At 34.3% G+C, this 21,005-nt stretch overlaps 1 protein-coding gene across 4 annotated transcripts in view; it reads left to right on the top strand.

Annotated features, from left to right (window-relative positions):
• The first annotated feature begins 2,281 nt into the window (after nt 1–2,281).
• DIP2 (disco-interacting protein 2) overlaps nt 2,282–21,005 on the top strand; it is a 120,597-nt gene continuing 101,873 nt past the window's right edge. For 3 of the 4 annotated variants that reach the window (XM_088272718.1, XM_088272721.1, XM_088272723.1), the window contains exon 1: nt 2,282–2,499. In XM_088272718.1, the coding sequence (XP_088128844.1) occupies nt 2,415–2,499 (85 nt within the window). In that variant the 5' untranslated portion in view covers nt 2,282–2,414. Of the gene's footprint in view, nt 2,500–16,177; nt 16,203–21,005 lie in introns of those variants that run through there. The other variant, XM_088272719.1, reaches the window with a different exon arrangement.

Below are 21,005 nucleotides of genomic sequence, written 5' to 3' on the forward strand. Positions count from 1 at the left end.
TATGGAGTCCACAAACTGTCTTCAGGGTTTTTTGTCGGCTCCTTTGCACCCTCCCAAGTCAAATCCGCATCCGAAAGTTCTGACGAATTGCGGACGAATTGTCAGCAGTGGTCGTCCTAGGTGGGGCGAACCTGATGTCTTGTAAAAGAGGCAAGCTTGATTTAGGCTCTCAGGAGGCGTGCAGAGAACATGGTCAAGCCAACTGAATCACCTTTTCTTGACGACAGTTGTGACCAAGATTTGATGCGTGCTATGCCTTATCTCTTCATTCCTCACAAGACAAGACATTCCTCCGCAGACACCTATTCTCAATGCTCAGTACACGTCTACTCTGGGCCCTTGTAAGGTGCCATGTTTCACAGCCGTATAAGAGAACCCGCCTCCGCCTCTGTAGTGTAATGGTCAGCACGCTCGGCTACCGTACTGGAGGTCCCGGGTTCGATTCCCAGGGAGGGTAAAATAAATATAAGTGATTTTTTCACTGTATTATTTATTCAATATTACCCCGGACTGGTACCTGAAGTGGAGGGCTGATCACCTTTCCTTCGTGTGTAAACGATCAAGATAACACTCCGTTTATATGACACAGTGCCCTATGCACCATTGAGGTGCAGATAAGGGTATTATTATTATTTTAATGATAAGAGAACAGGAGCAATGCAGGCTTTTTATAGGTGGCATTTGGTCTAAACCGAGTATTAATCCGATCTCCAGACTGCCTTCATACTGTTAAATACGGACCCCGCGAGTCCCCGAATTTCCAATTCCTTTTGAAGGCTGCTATTTTCAGTGACGTAATTGAAACTCTCAACCCTTTTGATGAGCTGGTTACTCAACGTCAAGAGTTGTTGCATCTAGGCCTGAGTTGTTGCACAACACATGGGTTTATGCAACATTTATTGTAACCCCCATGTGCGTAGAATACCCTGTCGACGATTAATTGGAGACCCTCGACGGAGTCATCAATTTTAATAGCATCATCTGCATACTCTAAGTCACAGACTTTCCGGGAGGGGAGATGGTTATACCTCGGATAGATGGTAATGACTTTCAAAGAGTGAAATCCATGAGGATGATAAAAAGAAATGGCGCGCGGACGCAGCCTTGTATATATATTTAAAGAAATTTGAAGCAAGTTTATTGGTAAACATCAAAGTGTTTCAGTGCATATACATATATATATATATATATATATATATATATATATATATATATATATATATATATATATATATCTATATATATATATATATATACATTTATATATATATATATATATATATATATATATATATATATATATATATATATATATATTTATTTATAGTTATACATAAACATTCTAAAAAGTGACAGCAACTGTCAAAAAGGAGAAATATTTTGTATAGCGTGTGTAGCTGTTTCGTTGAACGGATGGTGCTGCCATTGCGGTAAAATATATTTATACCTGTCACAGGTATAAGATGTTTTTTAAGGCTTGGTTTTTAAACTGGCAACATTGTTGATATGAAGTCAGTACGTTTTGCCATTTCACCGTGAATAGGCTGAATGACCATTATGCGCGTCGTAGGTTCGGTGAATCAGTCGAAAACAATATATAGCTTGATCCCTTGTTTTTCAAAATAAAATTTTGTTCACCGATGAGGCATATTTTTGGTTAAATGGCAATGTCAATAAGCACAATTGCAGAATTTTAGGTGGAGAAAACCCATAATCCTTTGTCGAGACGCCCATACATCCATTGAAAGTCACTGTTTGGTGTGCTTTATGGGCAGGTGGAATCATTGGCCCATATTTTCTTGAAAACGATGCCGGCCAGAATGTTACGGTTAATGGAGAGCGCTACAGAATCATGATAACTGACATCTTCCTACCACAATTGAATGGCATTGATGTGACAGAGATGTGATATCAATAATATGGCGCAACATGCCACACGTCAGGTGCCACCGTAAATTTATTATATGTTGTATACGTATAATGGAATGCCATCTAATTGAAAAACTCAACGATTTTGAGTAAGTACCAAAAAAACAATATACCCCGGTTTGCTTCATTATTGCAAAAAGTGCATTCGTTTTCAGCCTCTGCATAAGTTTTCATGAGTTAGAAAAATTATATTTATATTTTTATAATACTTTGCATTTAATAAATTTCAAGCAAATTATCTTAAAACCTTAAAAATATTGAGAACAAACAGCACAATGACGTTGTTGGTAGGTATGAATAAAATAACCAATGGGATTACTTCTTGCAATATATATCCGAAGCATGCGCAATAGTCGCTATCTCTCATAGACGTTCAGTAGTCGAACGGGTATGTTCGTGATTCAAGATGGCTGCTTGTTGTGTTCTTGCATCGAGAATTTAGTGACAGATTGACTTGTGTATAGGGCTGTGATTTTACTATAAGTATGGCAGAACTAAGTATAGACTTAACTAAGTTGCCAGATGACATCAAAGACAAATTGGCCGAATTGGAACTCGAATTATCAGAAGGTAAGCTCGTCTTCTTAAATATTACTTAGGATACTCTCTAAATTAATCGATAACTCGTGTAAGCGGATTAAAAATGTTATTTTTATCTCTATTTCAGTACAAATACGGCATTTTTTATTGTTGTTTCATTGATGGTATTATATCCAGTGTTCATTATGTCTCGTAAGACTTATTTCACCGACTATTTATTTTAGCTGGGTACCTCTATAATAAATAATAAATAAAATAAAAATGTATGTACACTTCATCTTTTCTTGAAGTAATACTCTACATCTTCGCTTTTTCATTTGTTGTGCTAGGGGTATCTGGTGCATTTGATTAAAAATTACATTCCGTAAATTTAGTGATAAGATTACCAATCAATTATGTTTGTCAATTTGATATCACCTGACTTTAAAAGAAAAATAAGTACTCACTTTTTAAAAGGGGTATTATTATTAAAATGAATTTTGGAAACCGATCGAAATTTAAATACCTTTTAATAAAAACGAAGCACCTGAATCGAATTAACACATTTTTACTGATATTGGATAGCTGTTTATTATGAGTTATTGTTATTTAAAAAATAATTTTATTGAGTATTACTAAATCTAATACTAAAATTGCATTTTTCATCGATTTTTTTAAACCCCGTATAACGGTATTGTGTGTGCGTATTTTCTATCGAGTCAATTTTTGGATTTGAATTATTTTGATTTGATTATGCATGTTGCTTATTCATTTTCACATCATTCATCCTGGTTATACGTAAAGAAAAATAAATACTGGATACCCAGTAGGGTATTCAAATTGATACAGGAAACCTTTCAGCCAAAGCTAAATTTGTAGTGCGCAATGAGTCATGGTTCCAACCCTAATGCATGAAAGTGAAGCATAGAGTTGGCAAAAGAAGGATGAAAGTAGACTGAATGCAAACAAAACGATGTGTCATAGATGTTCGAATGGTGATATAAGAAATGAATGCAAGGCTTAGATAAGCATTATCGATAAAATTATGAGAGGTGTGTTGAGATGATTTTTGGGTATGTGAATCGAGAATTTACGAGGTGAATGTAGTTGGTAATAGATTCAGAGGAAGAGCGGGTATGTACAAGTATGAGGAGAACCATGAACGTGGAAAAGGCGAAGATTTTTTACAAAAACAGATTGGTGTGGCGTTCTTTTCTCTCTGCCTACCCCTGCGGTGAAGCGGCGAGATAATTAGTTAGTATTTTAGAAGAGAGGTTCAAGTAGAGAAAAATTATGCTAAAATCCATTTTTTTCTGTAACTATTCATTAAAATAATTATTTTATCGTTGTTTTGCTTCACTATAATGGTTAGGATAGTAGATTTCCATAAAAAGTTCTTGGTTATTGATTAGGTTTTAAAATGAATGCATTTACATTATTTTTTACGCTTTTAACCAGTTGCCAGTTTATCCCGAGCGTGACTCGGGCAAGGAGTCTGTATCGCGTTGATAAGTCCCGAGTGGTGCTCAGCCAAATGGTATTATTTGTTTTTATTGACGAACTCGAGCAGTGTTCGGGTAGTCTTGTTTCGAGTTGTTTGGTGATGATTTCCTGCACCGACGAATTTTCTCGCCAAAATTCGACTGTTAAGTGGTAAACCGCTGTCGATCCCCTATCTTGCCACGGTAGAGGGGGGGGGGCGTGTTTCCTTTATTAATTTCTAAACAGGTTGGTGATAAGATGCTAGATGAAAAGGGGTCGAGCGAGAACTAGAAGATCCTAGGACTTGAGAGATCGAGAGCGTAGCAATAACCGTCTTACCTTATTAAATAGCACTTTTTTTTAAAAACCCTTATCTGCACCCGATGGTGCATAGGGCACTGCATCATGTAAACGCAGTGTTTTCTTGATCGTCACCACAAGAAGGAAAGGTGCCACAGGTCCAGGGTAATATTGAATAAATATTATAGTGAAAAAATAACTTATATTTATTTGACCCCCCTGGGAATCGAACCCGGGACCTCCGGTACGGTAGCCCAGCGTGCTGACCATTACACTACGGAGGCAGACAAATTTTCATATTCTAGTTTTAGGTAAATACTTATGGGATTTTCCGCATACATTGACTGTTTTGACAAAACGCATTAAACCCCGTGAGTTTAGACAAACCCTTTTTAAAAATGTTTTGAATTTCTCTGCTTTTGGAATGTTACCGTAAAAAATATATACAAAAAATATATATATAAAAATATATAAATAGCACAATTATCTCCGCAAAATTCACGCAACCCGTGCCTCAGACACAACTTCCTTGTCAGCAACTCCCCGACCCGACTATGCTAACCCATCCGCATATCAGTTTTTTTTAAATACATATGTACTTATACAAATATACACCAATTGAGTGTATCCCCGAAAGTAAAATAAGTTGCCCCGCCCGGAGGGGAGGTGACATGGTTTGTCAAACAATGAGGCGCTAATATTTTGCATCTGATAAAACGAGAAAAATCATAAGAATAATCTTTAAATGTAGAAAAACAGATTGATTTTTGTGGTATAAATCAGACTAACAAATCATAACGCTGACGTGTGAATCATACTTTTGAAGGGTCAAAGACGTTCAAATTTAACTCATAAAATTATAACTAAGCATTACTGTTTTACAAATAAATATGGTAGGTACATATAACTCGTACACACGTATTTTATCGAGTGTCTAGATCAGAAACGTTATAAATTGTCAAGAAAACTTAAAAAAATAACTCTGTTAAAAATCACGCTTGGGATGCAAAGATTTGAATTTTAACTGATTTCAGTTGATATTGTAATCAAAAGGATAATTATATTCTTACAGGGACATCTATGGTCATCTGCCGTTAGTAAATTTGTATACAAATAATAAGAAAAAATGCGTTACGAAAAGTTTTCTTTACTGATTTGTTGATATCACACGAAAGTATCATTATAATATGAACTACCCACGGACGGAGGTGTAGCATTAACCGCGGCAGATATGCGAATGAAAAATATTCTTAGCCGCCAAGATTTAACGGCTCGTATGCCGATGGGTTAACAGGTTTACGAAAAGAAAACGGTTTTCATCCGATTACTCTACTTTCCGCATTGGAACCTGCCATGTGTAGACGATGCCAGTCCACGGCAAATATATCCAAGCAACGCGTATCAGGGTATCCTAGCTCCTCGATGTCAGGTCCCATAGCCAAGAAAAGCCTATTCAATTTCTGTGTACTTCGTATGCTTTTCGCTAGCAGCTTTTAAATTTGAGATCACGAAAAGTACTTATCATAGGACAGAAAAGTCTGCAGCAGTTTGTGGATACAGTATGTTTACATTTATACTGTAGAATCCCGAAAACTCGGCACTCGATAACCCTATAGTCCGGATAACTCTGCCACATCCTGGCAGGGCTAAAAAAAACTCCGTGCGCAGACCCGCCCAAGGTTGACTTGATTATAGACAACTTTATGTCTTTATAAAGTATTTTTCTCAGTTCTGTCTTATCAGCTAAATTACTGTACCTACACTTTGCATTCGTTAGTTTTCATATTAATGTAGAAATACTCGTACGTACATTTCAAGGGTATTTAAACATTTTGTTCTCTGTTGAATTCTTAAGCATACTGTACACACATAGTATTGTATTTTTCTTTGGAAACACTCTTTTTTCTTTTTTAACCACATTCCCGATAACCCGGCATTTCACAAACTCGCCCACCCTTCGGTGCACATTAGGCCGAGTTTTCGGGACTCTATTGTACCACTATATCCACACGGGGAACGGAGAGGTGAAAGAAGTTATGTTCAATATAAATACTGCATTACCGATGGGGCCTTTATTCATACAGACTATTTCATAGCTCGAATTGCTTTGGATTCTCTTATAAACACACCAACACAGCGTACAATGTATATGTTGCCCTGTTATTTCAATTTTACATATTCATTTGAAAAAACGTGTTACGTATATTGTTTTGTTCAATAAAGAATCAATTGCCACAGTATCAAGTGCAGAACACGGAAAATTAATGAATCATCGCAAAAAAATCATATAAGACTTTATAACTTAGTACTGATATAATAAGAGATAAAAAATTCAAATCATATCAATGAGATTGAGTTTTTATGTCACAAAGGCACGGCATTATTATTTAATATTCGTTACTCATCTCCATTGGAATTGTGTCAGGAAAATTCAAAACAAAGCAAAAAGGTATGCAGTTCCACTGGCAATGAAATAATTTTTATACAATAATGTATTTGTAATATTTAGATTTTTTCAAGTTTAATTAAACTGAATTAAATTTTTATGTTTCCTGCTAATTCGTACCTATATATTTTACATATTCGTTACAAAAGTACCCCCATATACCAACGTTTAGCGACTCATATCAATAAACTTGAACTTAACTAAATACCATTATCCCTGAATTTACGTTATGTTTGCACGCGTTGTTTGACTACGATGGTGCAAGCACATACCACAAGTACTCCTAAATATGAAACATCACATTCACTTCTGAATCAATTAATAAGAGAAAAATATTTGTGTTTATTATGTCAATGGTTTATTAACCGTTTACATAATAAACTAAAATGGTTACTTAACTGATGATGCAAAAGCTAAACTGGCCGTACATAACAAAATTCTGGTTCCAACCCTAATGTATGGGATTGAACCATGGAGTTGGCAAACGAAGGATGAAAGTAAATCGAGTAGTAGATCTTTCAAACAAATCAATTGAAAGATTTTCGTATGGTGATATAAGGAATAGATGCTAGGCATTATCGATAAAATTTAAAAAAGGTGTGTTAAGATGGTTTTTGGGCATGTGAATCGAGAATTTATGAGACGAATGTAGTAAAGGGTAATAAAATGGTAATAAAAGCAGAGGAAGAATAAGGAGAACTTGGCATTATTTAGTATTTAAAACACTTGAAACCGGTCATGTCAGGAGTCATATTAATGGCGGGTATGTATGAAGTGATGCATGATTAGAAAGAGGCGAGAATTGTGTGCAAAGACAGATTGGTGTGGCGTTCTATTCACTCTGCCTACCCCTGCGGTAAGTGGCGTGATTTGGTTTAATAACAAAAATACATATTCAAACAGTATTATTTTACGTATGAAAGCAAGTACTTAATACATAATAATTTATTTAGTAACTTGATTCGACTACCAGCTGATTTTGCATTGTTTACGTTTGCCTCGTACGTTTATTAGTTTCATTCATAAATAAAAATATGTCGCCCAAGCGATGTTTTACAAATTGCAACTACTGTTGACACTTTTTTTTACTATCGTGAATCGTGTTCTCATGTTTCAAAAACATAATCCAATCGACAAATGTTTGTATTAGTCAGCGAATATTATGTCGATTATGGGTGTTGCCACGTGTGTCTTTATGTTGTTACATATTATATACTTAAGTATGTATAAATATACGTATATTTTTATTCATGGTCTTCGTTCACACGTTTATTGGAGTTTATCGTGAAATATTTGACTACTCACCGCTTTCGCCGAAAAGAAATATTATACATCGCTCACTCCTTTCAAGAACTTCATAAATCAAAAATCGTCAATTTTCAGTTGTGCACTTTATCCCAGTAAAAGAGGCATATTTTTAACTGAATATTTACCAGAAAGTGTTGTTTTTGCATTTTGAAGAAAAGGTATTGTTTAATTATTTTTTGAATATATTAAATATTTTTCAAATGGAGAACATCCTTCAGATTTTACCTTAAAAGATCTGTTGCACAGTAAAAACTAATAATAAGTGGCTTGATATTTATTTTTAATACATTGTGTTATATTTTCAAACTTTAAAAACGTTGTCCTGAAAAATCAAGTTTTTTGATTTATGACGTTCTTGAAAGGAGTGAGCGACATGTTCATTAATAAACTTCTTGACATATATACTTACGAGTAATTTTAAGATTCATGGATGATTCATTTATTTGCAACATATTAGTGTGTTCAAATACACTAATAATCTTTTAAATAAATTAGCTGGTCAAATTATATTACTTATTTTATATGAGTTATTTTTCATATTATTTTTTGAAAAATAATATGAAAAATAAATGTCTCTATAACAGACAATAAAACATCTAAGAGGCAATTACGGTATCCTTGAATTTTTCTTACTTATGTCATACAAATCTGAAATTACGATCTAAGAAGATCTAGCATGCAGGAAGGGCTCTCCCTCTCTCTCGGTCTAATAATAAAATCTGATATGTTACGATATCGAGTTCCACAATTAAGTGACTCAATATCAATTCATCTTTAATTATATTACGCAAGTAATACTTCAATGCGTACATTAATTTATTGTTTTATATTGAAGCTGAACATTAATCGATTTTTGACACTTTTCCTGCAATACTTGTCCTGGGTAAATAAAAACGTCTTTTTTCAATTGCACAGTACTTTTTGGAAAGTTAGTAATAATGGATATACTCCTATTCTTATTTTTTATTGTTATTTGATTTCGTAATTTTTTAACGTTATAATTTTTTTATTGTTAATTCCATAACACGAAGAGCAAAAATCGTCTAAAATAAAAAGACGAAAGATCTGTCTCATTTTTTTAAGAATGACCGAGTTCGTTTCAACTTACTGTGAATTTGAATCCGGTTTTATGGGTACTAAAATAGCCGCAGTTAAAAGCAATGAGACCTCTCCAACACAACCATTGGTTCCAGTGGCGCCAGCCTTATACAAACATCATACATAATGTATTGCTGTCGCAATCAATCCCCGATTTTGAAAAATCCTTAATCTGAGAACGTACATATTATATATGGTATATATATAATACATTTTGTCCGCCTCCGTAGTGTAATGGTCAGTACGCTCGGCTACCGTTCTGGAGGTCCCGGGTTCGATTCCCAGGGGGGTCAAATAAATTTAAGTGATTTTTTCACTCTAATATTTATTCCATATTACCCTGGACTGGTACCTAAAGTGGAGGGCTGATCACCTTTCCTTCATGTGTTAACGATCAAAATAACACTGCGTTTGTATGTTGCAGTGCCCTATGCACCATTGGGGTGCGGATTAGGGTTTGAAAAAAAAATATTAAAAAAATTCGGGCATTCGAAGTATAATACAATATGGATATGCATATATCAGATTACAGTATTTGCATATAACACTTGTCGGTCGGATCTGTTTTTGTTATTTGTTGAATAATCGAGTTTGAATGCTAGCTGACAACTTTATAAAATTGAATAACTTTGTTTTAACCACTTTTTTTATTATTAGTACACTTTTACCTACCGGTTTCGATAAGAACCTTGTCATCATCAGGGTTTATTCAATTCTAAAACATTAAAATACTCATAATTAGTTGCATTCCCTTACCAAAAAATTCCACACACTCCGTAAATAATCAGACAAGTTTATCCGGCAATAGTATGAAATTGAGAACCTGTATAGTGTCAGTTGGCGATCGTTAAACCTTAGCATTTAAAATGTCAGTAACTGATGAAAGCGTACGTGAAATTGATACCGTGTTTTCGCTAATTACATTTAGGACGGATTTCCAACCCCGTGGCATGTTCATGGATTCATTGATTTGTTGACAATCAGGCGGGTGGTTATATACATTTAGCGTATAATCGGAAACTCATCGGGCGTTCAATTTCATCAATTATATTATACATTTCTGCGAGACGGTGACAAGAGAAGGATTTTTACAAGTATGTTATATACTCGTAATGTTCATAACGCGATGGGTTGATGTGAAACGTCGTTTGAGAATAATCTTTAAAAGGGTCAATTCAACGTAACATATGTTATGTATCCCAACAAATATATTAAAATTACAATTACAAATAGTTTTTTCCAGATAAATTTTATTTGACCAGTTACCGGGTTTCGTCGTAACCACCAACATCATCAGACACCAGTCTCATGATGTCGATTACGACGAAACCCGGTCAGTGGTCAAATAATTTTTTGTGGAAAAAACTATATACTTAGTTGTTATTTTATTACATAGAAAGCAGTTCGATCAAAAAATGTCAGTACAAAACTTATATCTCAACAAAGAACGTTTTTCTTAAACGAAATGCATTTACGAGGCTTGCGATCGGTCATTAGCTGGCTCGCTGGATCTCTTTATATACACTTAGTAAGTTCATCATTCTGCTCATTATTGAACATTCATATTGCCTGAATTCTGTATAAGTATATGTAGTTTTTTGAGCAACTGCTTTCATATCTCACTTGGTACTGATATATGGAGATCTGTTAAGAACTTAGCGAAATAAACAGCTTTACTCTTCCGACCTTTAGTGAGAATTTTTACGAATCAATTTTCACCTACATACTAGGAAACACTTGAAATATTATTTCAACTTGTATAATCTAAAGATTTTTACACTCTAATATTTATTTAATCTTACACTGGACTGGCCCCTGTGACGCAGGAGTAATCACATTGCCTTCATTGTAAGTAACGATCAAGATAACACTGTATCAATACGATGCAGTGCCCTATGCACCATAGGGTGTGGATAAGGGTTAGAAGAAGAAGATGTATTTTTCTAATTTGGCCAGTTGACTTGATTTAACCGCTTAGAGAAATACACTAAGTCTCAAGATCGGCCATATTTCTGGTTTTCTTAATGTTCGGGTTATGTACTCAATAAAGTATCCAAAAACCATAGGTGGCATGAGACAAGGCAGCGAAATGGCCGATATCATTTTCCACGCATAATTTCCATGTGTGCTAATTGCACTTGATACCAATAAATATTCCAATTTTCGTTGATTTACAATTGCGGGTTTTATTGCGCGCCATCACCGTATATCACGCCAACAATAATAACAAATTGTATTATGGATGGTAGATATGATATCTAAGTATCTGTCTTCATAATAATCGGAAACGGCTTTTGTTAGCAAATACCTACGGTGATATGATATTTGCGGTATACCTACCCACAATTTTTTTTATCAAGTATTCCACCATCATTCCAAATAAAGCAGTGATTCAGAGTCAAATAATAAACAGCGACAATGCGCCATATAAGCGCAATTGCGTCCTTCATATATTTTTTACACTATCTAAATGCTAACAAATGTGACACGAAATATAAACAACAAATTATCAGGTTTGTGCCTTGCGAAGAAAAAATACAAATGATATTGCTGCGCTCCATCATGTAGAGCAGTGGTCCCCAACATTTTAAGGTCCGCGGACCGATCGATGTTTGATAATCTTACCGCGGACCGCTGAAAGGGAGCCGTTGATTGCTTATATTTTAGATGGTTTTATTTTATTTAGGAATATAACTGATCAGTTTCATCAAGTTATATACATATACGAGTACATATATCTTGGACAGAAGATAAAACTAGTCGAGGAGAATCAAACGGCGGAGCTGCCAAGAGGAATAGGACTGAGTTGACCCAAACAGATTCTACAAAATAAGGAGATTCCGACCTGTTTAAAAAGAAAAGTTTATGAATCCTGCATACTGACCGTGGGCACATATGCACTAGAGACTATGGCTCCGACAAAGAGAAATGTAGAGAAGATCAAGTGCACACAGCGATCCATGGATAGATCTATGCTTGGTTTTAGCCTGAGGGATATAAATAAAAATGAATATACCAGGAAAAAAAAACAAGTAGAGGACATCATGGATTGCGTGGCGAAACTCAAAAGGCAGTGGGCAGGGCATACAGGACAGGAATTCTACGATGGAGACCTTGGGAACAAAAGAGGTGTCGGAAGACCCCAAAAGAGATGATCTGACGACATGTTCGCTGTGGGGGGTAAAAACTGGCTGCAAACAGCAACCAACCGGAGGAAATGGAAAGAAGGGGAAGAGACCTATATCCAGCAGTGGAGGTCAGAGAGCTCATAAAGAAGAAGAAGAAAGACGAGTATTAAAAAAAAACATGTACTTGTACTGTTCCACTTACAAAAATCCTCATTTGTAAAATTATCTGGAAGTGGGACGGGAAGGGGGAAAAGGGGAATGGGGAAAGATCAAAGCTCAAGTCGAAGACAAATTGTATGAAACGAGGAACACACCACGATATCGATGTCGACGGACAATGTTAAATAATCCCAGCGCTGACAATGCCGAGTTAAACATTAAAATCCCCATAGCCAATTTTGATGAAAATTTTTTGATATAATAAGTCGTGTTTTTCACTTCGGCGTTAACATGGCGTGAAGGGGTTCTTTACTGAATAATTATTATTTGTCGATCATATTTGAAAATAATTATTATTTGTCGATCATATTTAAAAATATTTATATTATTAACTAGTAATATACCTTTGACTTTTTGCAGTCTTCTGATACAAATTTACGTTACCCGCCTTCGGTTAGATCGTTTCGCTTGTTGAAACTCCCGATTCCCGATTTCCGGGAAGGGGTTACATAAACATTGGAGACTTTTCGCCCTTAAATTTATCTCATATTACACATTACTGGATCTACATAAAGCGTGGGACGGATCACCTTATTGTGAGGTTAATGATTTTTTTGATCAAAACAATATTGATTTGATGTATTACCTATGATAACCGGGTGCAGATTAGGGCTATGTTGAATATCTGATTTATAAAATTTCATTTGCTCTAATATGAGTACGCCACATACTTTGTTTGTATTGGTGGATTTGTCTCACGAGCCCCTTGTGTTATTATACCTGTGCATAGCACCATACTCGAGCAAACGAAAGGATATACGCCAAGTGTTATATGTAGATAGGTACCTATTATATGTAGTAGATAGGTACCTACTCTACCCAGATCGTCTCGTCTTCGTTTGATTTACGGATTAAGATAAGCGCTATCTCATTCAGTCCTCTGCATATCATTCGTTAGTTTCGGATAAAGGACGGAGAAACGTAAAAAAATCGAAATCATTCAATACTTATCGTCTCTGTAGACTGTCGGGGTCAACTCTCCTCATCCTCGGGTTGTAGGTCCTTCTATCATGGAAAACGTCACCCAGGCCGTGCCTTTGCATCTTGTTATCTATCTGTAGCATCGTGATTTTTTTGGTGTTCCTCTAGATGTCTTTCGAGGAAGATCCATGGCGTTTTCCTGGTTTGTGATCAAGTTCTCTGCGTCCTATGTGCCCATGCCATCTTAATTGCCTTTCCTCTACCTTACTATCGATACCTGTTACAGCCAGGCTTCCACGAATGCGTGAACTATTTATTTTGTAATTAAATAGAAAATAATCACTCATTTGATAAAAATAAAGGTCTAAACATATTAAACACATGCAATAGAGGACTTAAATTAGATTACTTAGAAATATTAAAAATTAAAAAGGCAATTAATAATAATTCACAACTAATAAATACACAAGTAAATGATTTTGCTAAAAGTCCGTTATTAAATATGTTTCCAATCACTCATCATCCCTGATCCCTTTTGACTGTGACTGCCAATCAACAAAAAAAAGCCACTTGAGATCTACCTAAGCTTCTTTCCCTACTCGTCAAAATGTTTTGAATATTGTGTAGTAGATAGTGTTTTAGTATTAATCAGTCTTGATAAAGAAGCGGTTAGCTTCGAAACCGGTAGACATTATTAATTAAGTTATAATAAAATATTTATAGTGATTTTAAAACAAAGTTGCATTTTAATTATAAAGTGGAAAATCACAAAGTTAGTGCTTCAAATATAAATTATATTCATTTTGTCTTTAAAGGACACTGCAGCTGACCATCTAAGCATTCGCATTTCAGCAGTTTCTAGTTGCCTAGAGTAGGTGCTATACATCGTCCGGCATTCGGCAAAGGAAGACCGCGGGTCTGACAATTGTTTGGTAGACTTTTCCCTTAGCTTGGCTGGCATTTTTTGGGTCACAAAGGACTCCCGCCATGGATCGAATCTTCATGCACACTAATTATATGCAACACATTTGCTGCGCATGCATTAGTGACTGTTACTTCAAAATTTCGAGAGTGAAAAAATATTTTACAATGTTTGCCTATCGATATGTACTGATGTGCATGCACACTATGCGTCGGTAAAGTTACTATCTTATTAATGGTAATTATCACGCCCTGGTTGGCTGAAAAAACAATGCTTTCTACAAAGGTAATGATTGTTCCAATTTAATACATGTTTACTCATGAGCTCATATTTTACATAAAATGAGAAAATCACATAAAATAATGAATAATAAAGTGTACGTTGTTATTTCAGACATTCATTTAACAAACCCAACGAATCAAAAATGTAATCTGTAATTCTTTACTAAGCAGAAACTCTTAAATTAGTATGTGAGGTCCCAATCCTGTAATCCTCACATACTAATAAAAGAGTTTCTGCTTAATAAAAAAAGCTTCTTTACATCTCACCAATAGATGTCTCTAGTGAAGTTCTAGTGATTCAAGAACAAGGTTTCTAAATTGGTTCATATATATAGAACTTCTAAGAATTTGAGTAGTGTGGTTGTCAATAATGGGTAGAATTGGTGAATGTTACACGTGTGTAAAGTGATTACTTAAACCAGCCTATGTCGGTCGTCAGCCCCGTAAATGCCCAGACTTCCATATTATTCTTCATCATTGATGAGATGTCAAAATATAATATGAAAATAACTCATGTAATTGGAGATAATCCATATTTTGTGAACAAGTATTTGGACACACTCAAAATGTTGTAAATGCAGTTATTTGTTTAAAAAAATAATTATCTGCTCATTTTGTTATTCGCTTTTGGTTTTCACCCCTCCATCCAATTCGCTAATGGTCAGGAACCTTCTCTGATATTAATCATACTCCTACGGCCGTATATATGAAGAACACGGCGCGTTTGTAGAGCAAAAAGGAAAAGAATGCACGTTAAAAGATTGGCAAATATTATGATGATGAAGGTTTGTAAATATAACCAAATTCCATTATAGTGATTGGGGCGTGGCGTGGTTAAGAAACGATAAAATCTAAACCAACTTCAGTCATTTCACGTGGGTATTACATAAGTGGTATGGACATGTGGAGCGAATGGATAATGAGAAGATGACTAAGAAATTATATGTGACGAATGAGAGTGGAAGATCAGAACGAGGACGGCCGAAAAAGACTTGGCACGATCAGACCAACCTGAACCTGAAATCTGGTTGTGTCAAAAATCTGCGTAATTGGAGAGCATGCATGACTACATGTATGGATGTGAATGATGCGAGGAGTGTATGTCAGGACAGAAGAGTTTGGCGTTCCATCCTCTCTGCCTACCCCTGCAGGGAAACGGCGTGATGGTAGTAGTAGTACGGCTGTCCAAACTTAAAACACAGTAAGGAACATTTTATGTAGTACATTTTTGGACTAAGTAGAATCTACTTAGTCCAAAAATGCAAAAAAAACGTACTTCAAAAAATGTCCCTTACTGTGAGTTTGGACAGCCGAGTAGATTATTTTGTTTATGGTCTATAAAACTGAACAAAAAATGACTACTTCGGGATATCATGAAGCGCGAACGCAGCGCTAAAACGTCGTTACTTTTTCTGGATGATTCATTGCCATTATCTTGATCGTAAATTACACGAAGCCACAGTGAACCAGCCTTACGCTTCGGATACCATTCCAGGGTAACCGTTGAATAACATGTGTGAAAAACCACTAAATCTGTTTCAGATTCGTGCTTTGCAACGATGCCGCACTCCATGTTAAAATGACTGACACACTACATTATGTTCGACCTTACGTTTTTGACGACTAAAATGCTCGTCACATGATAATAGGTACATTAAATCCGTATTTGTGTTTCGTTATATATAATTTAAAAGTTTGTTAGCGAAAAGGCTCTAAGACCCATTTTCGAAATTTTACACCACAGTAACATACCTAATCATGAGTATTAAGGCCCAGTATTCGTTAAGTCGCAAATTAATTTAAATTTTCTCTAAATCCAGGTAACATTTTAAGGATTTTTTTTCTTTAAACGCCGTTTTTGCATTAAAAAATAAGTTTTCTTCGTAATAATTAAATGGTTTTGAAAATAAAAGAGTTATTGAAAGGTAAGGAGTTTAAAAAATATATAACATTTTTTTTCTGGGTATTCCAAAAAACTAATAAAAAATTGAAAGGTAAGGTTAAAAGTTAAAAGAAATTTAAAAAAAATCTATGTATTATATATTCTAAAAAACAAAAAACCCAATAAACATTCTTTAAAAAAAATCGTGCTTGAACAAATATGTGTCCTCTCCGGTGGTCTCCAGTGAATTGAATTCTGTGTTTGCGAATATCACCTTAATATGAAAACAGTGCTCTTAATATGTCAGAGCTGAGGTACCACGCGTTGTGTAATATTTATGATTGTGTATTGTGATTATTTTTTTGAAGATAAAATTTTATCCAAAATTACCCTAGACAAGAAGCGCAGGGCTGATCACCTAGTCTTCAAGCAACAAACGATCAAGATAGTACTGCGCTGATAAGGTGTAGTGCCCTAAGCACCATTGTGTGCGGATAAGGGTTGAAAGTAGACGAATAATTTAATTTTGATTTTTAGTTATCTCGGACTATTTTTTGGAACATGTAGCGTATACCTTGCTATTTTAAATTGGAATGACAATTTTGTGCAAATTTTCCAGTAATCATAATGTAACATGTGTTTAGTAGTTTCCCAGTAAATGTCGTACTTATTTAAATGCTCATAATTACTTTAGTTTATTTTGAAAGTAGGTATTCATAATATGAATGACAAAGAACGCAAAATTTCCAAGTTATTTAATATGCCATGTAATAATCTACTTTTGTAATCGAGATATTTGAAGTTTATATATATATATATATATATATATATATATATATATATATATATATATATATATATATATATATATATATATATATATATATATATACATATATATATATATATATATATATATATATATATATATATATATATATATATATATATATATATATATATATATATATGTATATATATATATATATATATATATCATATATCAACTTGACTTTTTAAATACTCGAAACTCTAATTAAAAACTCTTATTAAGGTGGACAAATTTGAGGTAAAAAATGTGTTTTGCAACCGTGACATATACTCCCGTGTAAGCGCATTCGACCGTTAATATTTTCTAACACTAACAATAATGATGGGTACCTCTGATGTGGTGATAATGATGTACGTACAATGATATCATTCCCCGCCCGTGTACCGTGCGCCATCTCTCCACATCAACCTGAGCCTTGAATTACCCACCTGCCAGGCCAGATGGATATCCACGCACTTGCGGGACCCATCGACACTGATCGTTTTTTTGTCAGCCATTATCCACTATCCAGTGATTTGTGATGGAATGGGGAGTTGTTTGCTGACAAGGCACTTTATAAACAAAACATCACTACAGCAATGATTCCACTTTTCTTCTCTGCTTTATAGTGTGCATCTTTTTACCCGGCGCATGGGGTATCGCGAGATAGCGAGAGGTGCGCAGACCGGTCTAAAACTGAAAACTTCGAGTCATACTTGACTCGTGCGATGATTCACGCTTCCTTCGAAGTTTGCGGTCAGAATACTCCGCTCATTGGTTCAAGCCTATAACATGACCAACGTTTCTACATAGGCACGACATACCTTTATAGACACGAAATATAAAATATTTTTAAATTATGTTCCTGAGAAAATAAACTATAATTGACCATAATACGGGTGAGGTCTTAAAAACTTTTATTAATATCGCTTTTTTCCTTTGTTTTGAATCGATTTTTTTTAGGCGCGGTAGGGCGAATTAGCCTGAATCAGATGAAAAAGGGAAACGCTTAAATGTACGCTTGTAATATTCAAATTTAAAACAGTGATAACTTATTTCACATTAACATGTTTTCTGTAAATCTTATCAGATGTCACTAATATATTTCTTTAATAAATCAACTGTTATTGAAATGAGTTCATTATTTTTAATCCATTTTTTCAAAGAAAACAAAAAATGTACACTATTTGAAGTAGTTTGAAACACATTTGAATTTGAATGATGTATTTATAAACGAAGGTGCAAAATGCGAACAAAAAAATTAGGTCATCAATTAATATGAATATAAATGTACATCAAGCCAATGCACCTGGCTTTTGAGTACGGAAATTGGTGACGTTTGAGCAGCGAAATGTCAATTTGAAAATGGTCATATAATTGTGATGATGGCGACCATCTACATATCAAACAATACAAGAGTTAATGACATCATTGATCTGATTCATGAAATCTTATTGGCCTACACTATTGAAGGTGCAGCAGTAGTGAGAAAAGAACTGGAAAAAATCCCAATCATTAGAGTGGTCATTCCAACTTCGGTTTATGTAGACGAAGCTCAACCATTGTTAAGATTTTTGTATGAAAAAATCGAAACTGACGAAAGGGTCAGTCTACAACCAGACCAGGCACTATCATCGAAGCAGTATTCTCCCGTTATTTACAAAATTTGCGATATAATTTTTTTGTATCATACATTGGCTGCCATAAACTTTTTTTATATCATATTTTTTATCAGACAAAAAAATAGCATATGAATTATTGTAATTTTATGAATTAAAAAAAATTGGGAGAGATTTTCTTGAATAATATTCCACGTAAACATTTTCTAATCTTGAAATAATAAAATCGCCGACAAATGCAAAGAGAGCAGTGTGTAAAATCATGTGTATCTATATAGAACCTATAAAGTTTCACTTGTAACGCCGGAGAGTCTCGCGCATGTTTTTTTCTCCTATGTATTTGAGGTACGCTTAAATGAGTAAAGTTTTATGAGATAAGGAATGCATTACTTGTCGTTTCTGCTTAACCCCCCTTATTATTATGTTTCCATATCTTTACCTTAGCTAAATGCCGAGAGTCTAGACTTCTAGACTCGCGGCACCGTACGATCTTCGCGACAAATACTTAACAAACAAAAAAAAACAAATAATTTTCTAACAAATTGCAATAAACTAAATAAGTTAAACGTTTGTAATTTTCCAAAGGCGTAATACGCAGTTAAGATGTATTTTTTAATGTATTATTTTCTACATCTTGTATGTATTTAATATATACACGTGTGTGCTTTTACATGCTGTGTATGGTACAAAGGTTCTCAATATTCTCATGTTTACGTTAAGCCAATACGTTGTCGTAATTTTTTGTAAACCTTTTCATTATGACGATGCTTGATTCACTATTTCACTTTATTTTTTCTTGTTTATCGCATATTTTTCTGCTTTTGATGAGTGGAATGGCAATTATTGTGTAAGTTAAAACACCAACACAAATATTTTGTCGTCAAAAATATTACTATTCACTACTTTGTTCAAAGTCATTTAACAAAATATTTTTCTTAAAATTTGTTATACTCTACAATTACAATTATATATTATAATTTTTGACTCCAGGCTAAAGACTGAAGGTTAGGAAACATCATATCACTAAAATACAGATTGTGTTTTATAGGATGTTGAAACAATTTCAGACGTTAACAATCTACTAATTATGAAGTAGTTTTCAATTCTTATTTAATTTACTGTTAACATTGTCATGTAAGTGTGTGTTCATTATTTTGTACTCGGTGTAGCAAAAATCGTGACATTCTATTGACCCACATTGTATTGTAAGTAAATCGTACAATATTATAAAAAATATTATAAAAACGGCATTTGAATTATTTCTTAAATAACATTTTTATTTAAAAACATTTTTTGGTGGTAATAAGATTTACGGTAACTATTCGGCATCATTTATTTATGTATTTGGGAAATAACATTAGTGCTGGGTGGGGAGATAGAAAACATTCTTACTATTGGGATGCGATGATAATGATAATGGTATTTACTGTCTTATACAGAAAATAGCCATTGTGGAAAAAGGTATTTTACATGTTTTATTTTTTAAATTCTGGATGATAGAGTTTTGACTCCCCCGCGTAAAAAATGCAACAGTTTTTATCTGAGGCTTAGCCTTCCCCATCCGCTCTCTCCCTCTCTTATCTGCAAACAAGAAAAATACATACAAGCTTTGTGAGTTGTACCTCAAAAATAATGTTAAAACGGGATAATCAAATCATGTGTCGGGTGTGGAAAATCAAGTGCCGGGTTGTGGTCCCGTGGTTAGTGTCGCGGACTCTTTTGTCAGAGTTTCTCGGTTCTAACCCACTACCACAATTTGACACCTATTTCTCATAATAAGCCGCTTAGTCTCACAGAAATTGTATGAAATGGAAATATTTGTGTAAATAATAAAAACACAAATATTTCTATGTTATATGTATTTCTCTTTAAAAAAAATAGCCTACAACTTGATTTTCTTTAATCCTACGTAACATTGATTGTAATTGCATTTTTCACTGTTGATTAAAACAAGGTTTTTGGATTGAAAAAATAAGTCTTTCGTTCAAATCAATATACAGTTTTGAAAAGAAAACAGTTATTTAAAGGTAAGTAGTAAAAAAATTATAATAAATATTTATTCGCCAATTTAATATATATTGTACAAGAATTATGCGCGGACAACACGTGTGGCTTCTCGCGCGGTGAACTGATTTTGTGT

Source organism: Brachycentrus maculatus, unplaced genomic scaffold, assembly GCF_059751285.1.
Source record: "Brachycentrus maculatus isolate JH-2025_06_01 unplaced genomic scaffold, ASM5975128v1 h1tg000518l, whole genome shotgun sequence".
Classification (NCBI taxonomy): domain Eukaryota; kingdom Metazoa; phylum Arthropoda; class Insecta; order Trichoptera; family Brachycentridae; genus Brachycentrus; species Brachycentrus maculatus.